This window comes from Triticum dicoccoides, chromosome 1A (genome assembly GCF_002162155.2).
Source record: "Triticum dicoccoides isolate Atlit2015 ecotype Zavitan chromosome 1A, WEW_v2.0, whole genome shotgun sequence".
NCBI lineage: Eukaryota > Viridiplantae > Streptophyta > Magnoliopsida > Poales > Poaceae > Triticum > Triticum dicoccoides.
In genome coordinates, this window is record NC_041380.1 from 588,172,272 (window position 1) to 588,186,384 (window position 14,113).

The 14,113-nt window shown below is 44.6% G+C and overlaps 1 protein-coding gene and 1 long non-coding RNA gene across 2 annotated transcripts in view; one reads left to right on the forward strand and one right to left on the reverse strand.

The window, feature by feature from the left end:
• Positions 1 to 3,088: 3,088 nt before the first annotated feature.
• Positions 3,089 to 12,519, reverse strand: LOC119293122. Its single transcript, XR_005142958.1, has 6 exons — positions 12,328 to 12,519; positions 11,946 to 12,234; positions 11,380 to 11,560; positions 11,154 to 11,300; positions 5,046 to 5,163; positions 3,089 to 3,396 (listed from the first exon to the last, which is right to left on the reverse strand). It is a non-coding gene; the product is annotated as an uncharacterized LOC119293122 (long non-coding RNA).
• The window catches only part of LOC119293084 (3-ketoacyl-CoA synthase 11-like), a 32,553-nt gene continuing 23,596 nt past the window's right edge, over positions 5,157 to 14,113 (forward strand). Inside the window, exons 1-3 of the mRNA XM_037571673.1 lie at positions 5,157 to 6,135; positions 10,461 to 10,484; positions 11,878 to 12,022. Of these exons, the coding sequence (XP_037427570.1) occupies positions 5,602 to 6,135; positions 10,461 to 10,484; positions 11,878 to 12,022 (703 nt within the window). The 5' untranslated portion in view covers positions 5,157 to 5,601. The remainder of the gene's footprint in view (positions 6,136 to 10,460; positions 10,485 to 11,877; positions 12,023 to 14,113) is intronic.

Sequence of the window (14,113 nt, forward strand, 5' to 3'; positions counted from 1 at the left end):
CATCGACAACACCCTTTTGAGTTCTCAAGCGCGGCTTTTACCTTATCTTGTCTGATCTTGAGAGGGTGGTCAAGCCCAATGTCGCGACCCTGCGGGACTTGGGGCTGGCTGATTGCGACATTGCCAAGCTGTGCATCCCTAATCCATGGCTGCTCACAACCAATGTAGAATCCATCCGGGCAATGGTGTCATGCGCTGAAAGTCTTGGTGTGCCCCGTGGATCTCGGATGTTCAGGCATGCCGTGTCTGCTGTTGCTTACCTCAGCGAGGAGAAGATCGCCACCAAAGTGGGGTACTTGAAGAAGACCTTTAGGTGGTCAGATGCCGAGGTCAGCATTGCTGTGTCCAAGTTTCCAATCTTGCTGACAAGGTCTAAGGACTCTCTGCAGAGCAGATCAGAGTTCCTCGTCTCTGAGGTGGGGCTGGAACCGGCATACATTGCTCATCGTCCGGTATTGCTCTCTTACAGCCTGGAGGGCCGGCTCAGGCCCCGGTACCATATTGTAAAGTTTCTCAAGGAAAATGAATTGCTAGATTGCGACCGGGACTACTATTCTGCAGTAATGCGGACCGAGAAGGTATTCATGGAGAAGTACATATGCCCTCACATGGAAGCTGCACCGCACCTCGCTGAAGACTATGCGGAAGCTTGCAGAGGCGAAGTGCCGACTAGATTCAGATTTGCATGAACCAGGAATATGTAAAGTTTGAAACTATTTACTGCGCCCCAAAGATTTTGCTTGGGCAGTAAGCTGGTAGCCTTTTGTTTCAGTATTCGTGCCTAACTAGATGTTGGTTGTCTTTGTAGTATGTCTATGACATGCTGGTTTGGTCGTTGCTACTTGCTAACACTTGATGAAGCTAGTAATTTATTTTATGAGACCTGGTATGTCCATCTCATCATTCAGCAGAGAAGAGAACATCGAACTGCTATTTTGGCCATTCTCATGTCTTATTGACACACATATTGGAACTAAGAAGGTGTGAGATCAGGTCATTGTGCAGACGCACTGAAATATCTGTGAGTAGTATATCTGCATTTATATATTTGGAATACTGATATGAAAGGACCAGGATGACCACAGTTTGTTGATCACTGCCGAGGATGGCATTTTGATATAGTTTGTTGGTTGCTTGCTCTAGTTCTTGTTAGCTGAAAATTAATCATCTTTCTTTCTGCAGCATCTTTGTTTGAAGATTTCAATTTTTGTGAAAGTAATTGATGGTTTACTAATTCATACCAGTATTTTCCTTTATTATTCTCCTGTATTTCTGAATGGCGTACTGGCTGATACTTTGTACGAGTATTACAATTTCTGCATACAGCCTACCAGTACAGTCTTTGTTTTTGAGAATTTGTAGCTATATGTTGATTATTATTGTTTATTAGAGCACAGGAGAAAGACCTGTGTGACCTTTTTATTTTATTTTGCATGTGATGAAAAGCAACATTTGGATGCCATTGTACAGATAATGCGCCTCTGCCCCCATTCATTGTTTGAAGGTGCAAATAAATTTGCCCTCATTTTTTTTTCCGGTTTTAGCTTTTAAGAATAGGAGACAGATAGTCTGTCTATTCTTTTGCAAGAAAGGAAAGCTCGGCTACGTCGTAGAAAGTGTTGTTGTTATACTGTCTGTACATGATCCATAAAACACATAAAAGAGCTCATTGCCTCCTTGACTTAACGGTTTGTATTCAGCAAGTTCATGTTCTGTTTATGAAGCAGGTGACTTGTGATGACTATTGGATGTCGTTCAATTGCTTTTCAACCACGCCCATCATCTTTTTGTGCTATGATGAAGCAGGTTGAGGATATTGTCCGTGCAATGATATAGGCTTGATTGCAGGAACCCATGTCAGGTACTTCATAATCTAGAGACATTGTACTTTCTCCTTTTTCATGTCCAGTCACCAACATTATGTTCCATTCTCACCAAAAAATAGAACCTGCAGGCTGCAGCTACCAAAACAAACTGTGAGCTGCATTAGTTTCAGTCACGCCACTGAATTCATTGGTGCTCTCACTTCCTTTTGTGAATTTTGCGGTCTGCTGAATTGTTGATTAGTTCACATGGCCTAAGCATGTTAGTACAGAGCTAAATATCTGTAAAGAACAGGGCCAGTATCTGAAAAAACTTCCTCCAATTTATAAAGGAGGCAAACTTTTATTTCGGGGCAGGTAAAGAAACTGAGGTGGCGTGTCGTTTCTTTTATCGTGCTCAAATTCATTGCTATGACCTGTCAGCATTGTTCTTCTTTCAGGCAACGGCTCAAAAGTTCATATTGTTGAATGTTGTTTAAAATTATAGATCACGTTAAAGCAGTCAAAATGTTGGAGAATGCAGTGTACACTTTTAGAGCATTTATGTTCTATTGGTGTTTGGATTTATATGTTTACTGACTAAATAACAAATATGACTGGTTGCTGCAAATAGTTCCTTTTTTCCTGTTGTGCACCTCCAAAGTGATAGCTTTGAGTTGTAGGCTTATCTCACCATGTTTATTATACAGGGAGGTGACCGATAGGTGATAGCATATTATGGACTGTTTTTAGATTTCCTTTCTAGAGATAGTTGTGCTTGGAATCAGCATATTGTTACCAGATATGTACTCCATTTACCCTTTTAAAAGAGGAAGGAGCAGGCATCTCTACTCCTAATGGAGGAGTCCGTACGTCGTTCGTTCGTTCGCTCACACGCAACCCCTCGCATCGATCGACCTTCCCCACCGATTTTTTTTCCATCGATCGACCTCCCCACCGATTTTTTTCCAAATAAAACGTTTGACTCCACCTCCTCTTCCGCATGGAAAAAAGGGAGGAAATCACCTATGTTTTTGGTTTCCTTTCACGGTCTCCATCCTATCCAGACCCGCCCTCACCCCCGAACCTCTCCAAACCACCTCCACCCAGATCTCCACAACCCCCTGATCCTCTCCTAAACCACTTCGGCGAGCCCTCCCATGGCCACCTCGACGCCGTGAGATTCGGGGGCGGCGGAATCGAGAGGTTATCATGGAGTGCAGGTCGTTGTGTGACTGCATGGTGACGCCTGGCTGAAGCATCGAGATGGAGGACACGGCCGCCGCTGTGCTGTGCTTTACTGGTGTGCCCGTGCGCCTGCTCCCTAGGCGTCGCAACGGGTTGGGTCTCACCGCTACCATGGTCCTCCTCCAGTGCTCCTCTTCATCCTATTCAGCAGCCATGGAGGCGCCGATGTACGCCAGGTCTAGAAACCATTGGACTGTGTTCTGACGGTCTATGCCTTTTGTGTCATTGTGCAGGAGTTGAACTACTGCCGCGGGAGGCTGCACGTCATGCTAAGCAATCGTCCTGAGCAAGCAGTTGAGGCTACACCAGCTAAGGATCCGGTGGAAGCCGATTCATCTCTGCTGATCTGAGAAAGAATAATGGGAAGGTAAGTCTGTAAGCATTGAAATTTTCTATACTTTCTATGACGATGCAATCTACCTTCTACATGTAAATAGAATATCGCATATCGGTAATAATATCTTTGTAGTGCAGTTTGCATAATGGGGAAGCTTGTACTAATTGGCTGCTTACCGTGACACCAACATATGTGCTTTCTCCGCTTTGTGTTTCTGTTATTGTGATGAATTCTAATTTAACAGGAGACGCATGTCCGCATAGGATACAACTAGCTGCATGGCATGAGATTATTCAACGCGTTGAGTAATCTGGAATGGTAACATTTTTGGTTAAATGGGATGCTCTTGAGATTATTTCTCATGCCAACATGGCATGCCTGAGTGAAAAATGTGCCACCGTTGGACAGGGCCGTGCCTTGTTAGAGGAGGTTTCTGGTTGGATAAATGAGAAGGCATGATGCCTGTTCGGGCTTAGATGACTCCTAACATTGCAGGTATTATAGAGGGAACTTGATCTACATCTATTGAGTAATTAGCAGTCACATGTCTTCTGTGTTTTTACTTGTTATGGTGTCAACTGATGAAGTTCTAACATTTTTTTATCATTGACTACTTTTCAAAAACTTAGTTTTCTCACTGTATTGATCTTAGTAGTTTGGTTCTCCGGTCATACATTACATTGTTCTACATATCTTCCCTGGATTATTTGGCTTGGGCATCAACTGGGACAGGGTGGGACATCATGGTGGGATTAGGCATGTAAATTCTGGTTTTAGTTTTACTTTCATGTTTGGTAAGACAGACAAAAAACAAAAACTCTGAGTGACTGATTTGTATCTTGAAATGCATCCTATGATGAATCATCATGAAGTGTCGATGTATATTGAACTTTCTAAAATGATGGGACTTCAACCCTCAAACTCATAATCCACCCTCCCTACCCCTCCCTGAATTACCGTCCCCTCCAGCCAAACAACACCACAATTTCTAATTTGATATTCTGTTCGCTGTATTAAACATGAGTCATGTTCATATTGCACTGTCAAGATCAGATATGTAGTGCACAATTGATGATAATCTTTTTAAAGTCTTAACATTGCTAGCCCACACCGACGGACTCTGCTATTCGGACTCTGATCCCTAGGCGCCGGACGCATACCCACAACCACGGCCAGACCGTCAGTGAGTGCCTCACATTAGATGCTGATCCACTCCACCTCCGGTTATCATAGACCAACCTATCCGAGGTATACCATATTACCACTCTAAAATTCAACCACTTTTTTAGTCACAAATTGAACAACTTTTGTTATAAAAAATTAATTGGACCAATGATGAAGTGATTGGATTTTAACCTATGACACCGTGGTAGATTTTCAAAGATGAAGACTTCTTAGATTTTATTGAAATATTTTATGGGAATTTTTGCAGGATTTTTAGCAGACATCTATTTTCATAGGTTTATTTGTAGTGAGTCAAAGATGAAGACTAGCGAATTAGAAAGTTTATTTGTGGCGAGTACATATTTTGGAGCGGTTAATTAGAAAGTTTAGCACAAAAGACTCTGTGTTATGTGTCTCTGGAATTTACTTTACATTTTGGAAGTAATGAATTAAGGACCGAACTATTTTTTTGGTGTGTCTGTCTGAAAGATTACCTGTGTTGTTATTTATCATAATCGATTTCCTCATTAGAATCTTCATGAGTTTGAGTCTCCTCATTCTCACTGTCTACAGAGCCATCTAGAACAACCTGTACCTTCGCTGCATAAGTAGCTTCAGAAAAAAAAAACATGGTTATGCAACAAAAGCAATGCAAATTAGCATATTCAGTTAGCACGAACATCTGTAGGGATAACAAGCGATAGTTCTGCTCTGACGGCCAGGGCCACAATAACTACACTAAGCCCCTAGGCATGTCCATGATAAAGTAGATTCCATATAACAGAGTCTAACACTAACTATTACCATTAACAAATAACATGTATCAAGGATTTTCAGTTCAAGATATGGATTTTAAAAAACAAATCAATAATCTGTCAGTATGTAGCTACTGACATTGGCTGTGAAGCAGCCAGGAAGGCGTATCCGCAGCGACAAGGCGGAAGCGTAGCGCGGGAGGTTTGAATAGGAGTTGGCCTGTGTTAGCGTGTGGGCTGCGCAAGTGTTGGGCCGAGGCCTTGGTTGTAATGAGCGGATATATAAGCTCAAGTGATGTGGTGTGTCGGGTATCGTGGAATTGAATTTGAATCTTATTCTCCGAGCTTATCCTCTCTTCCTTCCTCGTTCTCTCGTTGCGTCCGCATCTCGCCCTCTCCAGCTCTCCTTCCTCACCAATTCTACCGGAGACGAGCCCCAAATTCGGCGGTCCCTCGCGGCCAGTGGCAAGGGCGTTACAATCTGGTATCAGAGCGACCGATCCGTGGCCCGCTTCTGCTTTCTCGAGAGCGTACCCGGCAAATTCCGAGGCGACGGTCTCCGGTCACCTTAGGGTTCGATCGGTGTAATCCCCGACCTAAGGTGGGTTGCTTCAGAGAGGAACGGCGGACGGCGTTCAAACCCAGTGCCCGGACCAAGTACCTCGAGCGCGGCATGGAGGCGTTCCAGGAGCGCATGCTGAAGGAGTTTGCGGAGATCCGTGCGGAGCAGAGCAAATTGATGAAGGTGGCCGAAATCTGCGACAGATTGGAGGCGCTGGATGCAAAGCTGGAGGAGAAGTCCCAGCGGCTGGATCAGGTGCAAGTGAAGGTAAATCTCTCCTGTGATACTTTGGGGAAGGTGCAGCAAGAGCAAGTTCAGTCGATGATGCAGAGCAATCAGGGCGCTACGAGGGGAGGGACCGTTCCTCAAGTTCCCCCGCCTCCAGATGGGTTATTGGGTGCGGCTCCAACATCTCAGGGATCGACGGCAAGGACTCAGCACCGGGCACCCCAGGTACAGAACCACAATCCATATCCCAGTGGGGAACAGGGAGAACATGTGCAGTGTGAGGAAGCGACTGGAAAGAGAAATTGGATGCCCAAAATGGATTTTCCAAAATTTGACGGTACGGGGGCAAGGGTTTGGATAGATCAATGCGAGGCATTCTTCCAACTGTACAATATCCTTGACAGTTTTCGTGTGGCGTCTACATCTCTGAACCTGGTGGACAACGCTGCACACTGGTTTCAGTCAGTGAGACAGAAGGGAGTGTGGCCGAATTGGGAGCAGTTTTGTGAGGCATTACTAGCAGAATTTGATGTGAATGTGCATCGAGAACTGTTGCAGTCCTTACTCAGGTTGAAACAGTGGGGCACTGTTGAGGAGTACAAGAGCAAGTTTCACCAGTTGGTCTATAGCATCAGGTTGTATGAACCTCAACTAAGTGACACTCTGTTGGTCACAAGATTTGTCATGGGTTTAAAGGAAGAGTTGCGAGCTGCAGTGGAAATGCAGTTGCCTGAATCTGTCCAGCAAGCTGCACTGTATGCTCAAGTTCAGGAGAGGTTACTTCAGCAGAGCAAGGGCAGTAAAACCAATTATGCAAAAAATGTCACAAGCAGACAGGACTCTAGAAGCAGTTTTGCACCTGGAGAGCTGTGGAAAGCTAAGCAACTCAAGGAGTACAGGAGGGCTAATGGCCTATGTTATGGGTGTGGGGAAAAGTACAACCCTGGTCATGTTTGCACACCTACAACTAAGAAATCTGCTCATCTGAAGGCAGTAGAAGCTATAAATACCCATGAGATCATATATGATGCAGTGTTGGATGCACTGTTGTATGATCAGCAGGAGGAATGTGCTACTATATCAGTTCAGGCCCTGTCAGGAGCAACTCATCCAAAAACTATACAGTTCAGAGCACTGATTGGGAATCAAGTGGTGTTGCTGTTGTTAGATTCTGGAAGTACACACACATTTGTTGGTCAGGCTCTATTGGAAAGAATCAAGTTAACTTCAGAAAAATTGTCTGAACCTTTATCTGTCAAGGTGGCAAATGGTGATAAGCTACAGTGTACTGAATATGTCCCTAATGTAACTTGGTGGCTGCAGGGGCAGAACTTCACTAGCCCTATGAAAGTGTTGCAACTTGGCAGCTATGACATAATTTTGGGCATGGATTGGTTAGCAAAGTGGGGAGTGATGAAGTGTCATTGGGCCGAAAAATGGATTCAGTTTGATTATAAGGGACATGATGTGAGATTACAAGGAGTTTTGCCCAGTCAGAAACCAGAACTGAAGGAGCTGCCTGTTGAACAGTTACTGAAATGGAACAAGGGTAATGATATTATGGCAGTGGCTTTAATTCATCCTGTATATGAGAAGTAAGACAAACAGGGTTTTCCTGAACCTATTAAGGAACTACTGCAACAATATACTGATGTTTTCAGTGACCCAAAGTCATTACCTCCTCGCAGACAAATTGATCATGCAATCAACTTGGTTCGTGGGGCTGTACCAGTGAACAGCAGACCTTATAGATATTCTCCCCTACAAAAGGATGAAATTGAAAGGCAAGTGGATGAGATGTTAAAAGTAGGTCTCATTACACCCAGCTTGAGCCCTTTTGCCTCTCCAGTGTTACTTGTAAAAAAGAAGGATGGAACATGGAGGTTTTGTGTAGATTATAGAAAGCTCAATGCCCTGACAGTAAAAAGCAGATTTCCCTTGCCAGTTATTGATGAATTACTAGATGAATTAGCTGGAGCAAAATGGTTTTCTAAACTAGATTTGAGAGCTGGCTATCATCAAATTCGAATGATACCTGAAGATGAGTATAAAACAGCATTCAAGGCACATCATGGCTAATTTTAGTTCAGAGTTGTACCCTTTGGGCTAGCAACTGCTCCTGGCACTTTTCAGTGCAACATGAACTTTCTGTTTCCTGGTAGAAAAAAGTTTCTCTCATTTATGGATGACATACTTGTGTTCAGCAAGACTTTAGAAGATCATCTCAAAGATTTGAGAGAAGTGCTAACTGTGCTCAGAGAAAATCAATTCTATGTTAAGGAGAGCAAGTGTTCCTTTGGGCAGCAGAAATTGGAATATTTGGGACATGTGATCTCTGACAAAGGAGTGGCAACTGATCCATCAAAAACTGCTGCAATGTTGGAGTGGCCTATACCCAGCAATGTAACTGAACTTAGAGGATTTCTGGGACTCACTGGTTATTATAGAAAGTTTGTCCAGGACTATGGGATTATTGCAAAACCCTTGACACTGTTGTTGAAGAAACAGTCCTTCTTCTGGTCAGAAGAGGCACATGCTGCATTTGAGCAATTAAATCAAGCTATGGCCTCTACTCCAGTTTTAGCTCTACCTGATTTTGAAAAACAATTTTGTGTGGAAACTGATGCATGTGATTCAGGAGTGGGAGTTGTGCTGGCTCAAGAGGGACACCCTGTGGCTTATTACAGCAAAGCCCTAGGTCAGAAGAATCAGAAACTGTCCATCTATGAAAAAGAGTTTCTGGCTATTATGATGGCCATTGACAAGTGGAGATCTTACTTGTCCAGAGGCCCTTTTGTGATTAAAACAGATCACCAGAGCTTGCATCACTTGGGTGATCAAGTGCTAACTTCTGAACTGCAAAGGAAAGCTATGACAAAGCTAGTAGGGCTACAGTTCACAATTCAGTATAAAAAGGGGGTAGAAAACACTATGGCAGATGCTCTGTCTAGAGTGGCTCACTTGTTTCCAGTACAGGCTATATCCACCTCACAACCAGTTTGGATTCAGGAGGTCCTAAATTCTTATGCTGTGGATCTTGTAGCTCAAGACATGTTACAGAAGCTGGCACTGGATGCAAAGGCATGCCCTGGGTTTACTTTACAGGAGGGAATTCTGAAAAACAATGACAAAATCTGGATTGGAGCTAATGTGGGGTTACAAACCAGACTGATACAGGCATTTCACTCTACTCCTATGGGAGGTCATTCTGGAATTCTTCCTACATATTTCAGAGTCAAACAGCTCTTCAGTTGGCAGGGTATGAAAACTGATGTGGAGCACTTTGTGAAACAGTGTGCCATATGCCAACAAGCAAAACATGAACTGCGCAAATATCCTGGATTGCTCCAACCTTTACCAATACCTGAAGGGCCATGGCAGTCCATCAGCATGGATTTCATTGAAGGACTGCCCAAATCTGAAGGGTATAGCTCCATTTTGGTGGTGCTTGACAGGTTTACTAAAGTCAGTCACTTCATTCCTCTCAAACATCCCTTCACTGCAGCAGGAGTGGCAAAAGCTTTTCTTCAGAATGTAGTGCGACTACATGGATTACCTCTGTCTATTGTATCTGACAGAGACAAGGTTTTTACCAGTTCTTTTTGGAAGGAGCTATTTAGAGTGTGGGGCACTGAATTACAGATGAGTACAGCATATCATCCACAAACTGATGGTCAGACGGAGAGGGTGAATCAGTGTCTCGGATGTACTTAAGGTGTGCAGTGCATGACTGTCCTGCCAAGTGGAAACAGTGGTTACCTCAAGCAGAATTCTGGTACAACTCCACTTTTCACTCCTCTTTAGGCTGCTCTCCTTACAAAGCACTATATGGACACGAGCCAAATATTGGTCAGTTGGCAAGCACAACAAAATCTCTCAATCCTGATGTTTCCGGGTGGATTCTGGCTCAGACAGAACATACTGCTATGTTGAAAGAGCATTTGCATAGAGCTCAGGTTAAGTACAAGCATTATGCTGATAAGAGCAGGTCGCCCAGAGAGTTCATGGTGGGGGAACAAGTGTATCTGAAGTTGCAACCTTATGCTCAGTCGTCAGTGGTCAATCGACCATGCCCCAAATTGGCTCTGAAGTTTTTCGGTCCCTTTAAGATATTGGTAAAAGTGGGAGTGGCGGCATACAAGTTGGAGCTACCAAAAGGCAGTCAAGTTCATCCCATTTTCCATGTTTCTCAGTTGAAGTCTCATGTACCAGATCACACACCAGTGTTCACGGTTTTACCCAAACCTCTGGATTTGTCAGTGCCAGGGGTGACACCTGAAGAGATTCTCGATCGGCGGCTGGTGAAAAAGGGAAACGCGGCACATTTGCAAGTGTTGATCAAGTGGTCGAACGTTCCGGTGGAGGCGGCTACATGGGAGGATTACGAGGTACTCAAGGTTAAATTTCCAGATGCACCAGCATGGGGACATGCTGGTTCTCAAGGGGAGGGAAATGTCAGTATGCAGCTACTGACATTGGCTGTGAAGCAGCCAGGAAGGCGTATCCGCAGCAACAAGGCGGAAGCGTAGCGCGGGAGATTTGAATAGGAGTTAGGTTGTGTTAGCGTGTGGGCTGCGCAAGTGTTGGGCCGAGGCCTTGGTTGTAACGAGCGGATATATAAGCTCGAGTGGTGTGGTGTGTCGGGTATCGTGGAATTGAATTTGAATCTTATTCTCTGAGCTTATCCTCTCTTCCTTCCTCGTTCTCTCGTTGCATCCGCATCTCGCCCTCTCCAGCTCTCCTTCCTCACCAATTCTACCGGCGACGAGCCCCAAATCCGGCGGTCCCTCGTGGCCAGCGGCAAGGGCGTTACATAATCTTTTACTGAAATGTTGGTACTTACAGTAACAAGCTAACCAATAGTACACCCCAAATTCAGCAAACAACTTAAATTTCAGTTTTCGCTCAAAAGACAACTAGCGATTGCCGTAAATTTTGAAGTAAATGCAAGCATAGTCCATGTGATGTGCATATGCAATACACAAGACAAACTGCATTTGCACACTGACAAGGCACAAGTAATCTCAGGAGCTGCCAAGGATCTTTTATATTCTTACCTGAGCAATGGAGCAGCCCTCTCTTTGTACAAGTTGTTCTCTCGATTAAAACAATTGGTTGAACGGTTGCACAGTTGTTGATGCCGACAAACATCACTGTTGTGTATATTGCTCCAATGACCATTCTAAGAGTATTGGCATCCACCCCTGCATCAAGGCACAAAAAATTCAGATGCTGGTACATTGTAATCAAGGAGTAAAAGATAAAGATAAGTACAGTAATTACATAATGGTGCCAATCTTCCAAAAGATGGAGCCAAGCAGCAAGGCTGTGAACAAAGTGAAGGAAAATCTGACAAGGTTGTAATCTGGGTTGTGCCAATAGGTCAACCAATGCTTCCAGAGGCAGGCTTTGAACTGCCCTATAATGGATTGCGAGTACTCAGGATCAAGGCGGCTCCCCGAATCTAATTCCAGAGAAGAAACCCATCAATTAAAGTCATCTACAAACTGAAAAATACTGTATGCTAGTGCAAGCAGATCTCAGTTTCAAAATGGAAAATACACTTCTCAGTTTTACAAACTGAAAATTATGACAGTACAAACTGAAAATACACCAACGCTGACCGTGCCTCCCCCAACCTTGTACAGGCATATACGACGGTCCATTTTCAGCAGTCATATGACTTTGCGTACTGTACATAAAAATCTGTACAAACTGCGCCAGAATAAAAGTTTTTGAAGAAGGAACTCCAAAGATTTCTGCAGTTTTCTACAGTTTCAGATTTCTACAGTTTTATCATCTCTGAAGATAAGTTGCAGCAAGAAAGCAAATAGGGAGGAGGGTGATACCTTCCGTGCTTGGCATAGCGTCTGTGGCACTATGGTGGGAGGGGAGCAGCGGTGGAAGAAGCAGAGCCTGACGAGCGGTGGTCTTCCGTCCAACCAACCAACAGAGTAGAGGGAGGGGAAGAGAGAGAGGAGGGACCCTCCATGACGAGCTCCAGGCCTTCCATGGCGGACCTCCATGTCGATATCCCTGTTAGTGGAGAAGACCAGACCGTACATAGTTGCTCCTATCGGTGAACCTTCCAAGGCGTCGTCCTGCTCCTGGTCATGGTGGCCCTTCCATGGCATCGTCCTGGTAATGGAGACGGGGTCAGAGTGGGAGAAGAGACGGGAGTGAGTGAATCCAGATGAGCAGGAGCGAGGGAGCTAGGAAGGGATGACGTACCGCACGGCGTTGGAGTGGAGGAAGGCCGTTGCAGGTCGAGCCGACGCACTCGAAATCAGTCACCGGAGAAAAAAATGAGATCTTGGCACCGACGACGGAGCCAATGGAGAGGCGCCGGCGACGTGGGCGAGGGAGAGGCACCGGCGACGCGGGCAAGGGAGAGGCACCAGCGACACGAGCTAGGGAGAGGCGCCGGCGACGCAGGCGAGACAGAGAGTGGGTGAGTGAGCGAGAGAGTGGATGAGGTGGGAGGGTAGTTTAGGAAAAAAAGCAAAAACAATTGTACGTGGCGAACTTTGTACTAGAAACTCCTAGCCACATATATATGTAACTAGCAAGATGTACGCACGGAACATCAAGATGCATTTGTATGAGTAGTTTATCTTATAAGAGAAAAGGATGAACGAAGGAAGGCCTTATTTGCAAATGTGAGAGGGGTGTGGGTATCTTTTTGCAAAATTGCCATAGTTTCCTTCCTATCCATTAGATATAAATCGGACGTCCTATATTGCAAGATGCCAGACACACCATCATCACCAACTCTGTTTTGTATAAGAAGCTAGCAAGATGCCCGTGCTTTGCACGAAACATCAAGATGCATTTGTATGAGTAGTTTATCTTGTGGGAGAAAATGATGAATGATGAAAGGCCTTATTTGCAAATGTGGAGAGAGGTGTGGGTATCTTTTTGTAAAATTGCCATAGTTTCCTTCCTATCCGTCAGATATAAATCGGACGGCCTATATTGCAGGATGGCAGGCACACCATCATCATCAACTCTGTTTTTTATAAGAGTAGAGAAGAAAGAGTATAAAATATCATTTGTACTCCTTCTATTTCCAAATATAAGTTTTTTAGAGATTCCAACAAGTGACTACATATAGAACAAAATAAGTGAATCTACATTCTAAAATATGACTCTATACATCCGTAAGTTGTAGTGCACTTGAAATGTCTAAAAAGCCTTACATTTAGAAACGGAGGGAGTATATATTTATATATTTATATGTAATTAGCAGTATCCAGTTTTTTATTGCAAATAAAAAATGTGTTAGTCAGACTTTTTATATGTTCCACTTTGTTCACCAGAGATAAAAAATGATGGATTCTAATGATGTTTTAGAAATATCATCACACATACTTCAATTATTGCCGATAAAGACTTTTGCCCCGCTTTATATATAAAGCAATGATCATCGATCAACCACAAACCACCGCATACAACACACGCCCACACACACTCGGGGCAGGATACAGAGGTGCTGGAGAACAACTACAAACTCCAAGCAGAACATAGCACACTATAGGTTGGAAGATAAATCATCGCTAGATTTTGAAGAAGCCCTCAACATGACACCACGAAGAGGAGCAGTCGAACATCGACGGATTAGGGCCTCCAAAGAGGCGTCTTCAAGAAGATCACAACACGTAGCGCCACCACCACCCAATCCAAAGGATCATGGTCTTCACCCAGAGCGTTCCCGGAGCATCAAGAACAGCCATGACGGAGCCTTTAGGAAGGATACGACGCCCACACACACCGTTGCTGTCAGTCGGCCAAAGGCAAACAAAGTTTTCACCATGGTAAGCACTATCCACCAGCGGAACAGGGGATGCGCAACCAAAACAGGCCGACCACCCCCACCACCGAATGCCGAAAGCTAGCCGCCCTCACGGTCATGGCCACTCGCCAGCACCCGAGCCGTGCGCGCCGCCCCCGCTGGCAGTGGCTAGAGTTTCCTCCCGGTCGCACGCGAGGCGATTCGGGAGGAGGGAGGGGAGAGGGG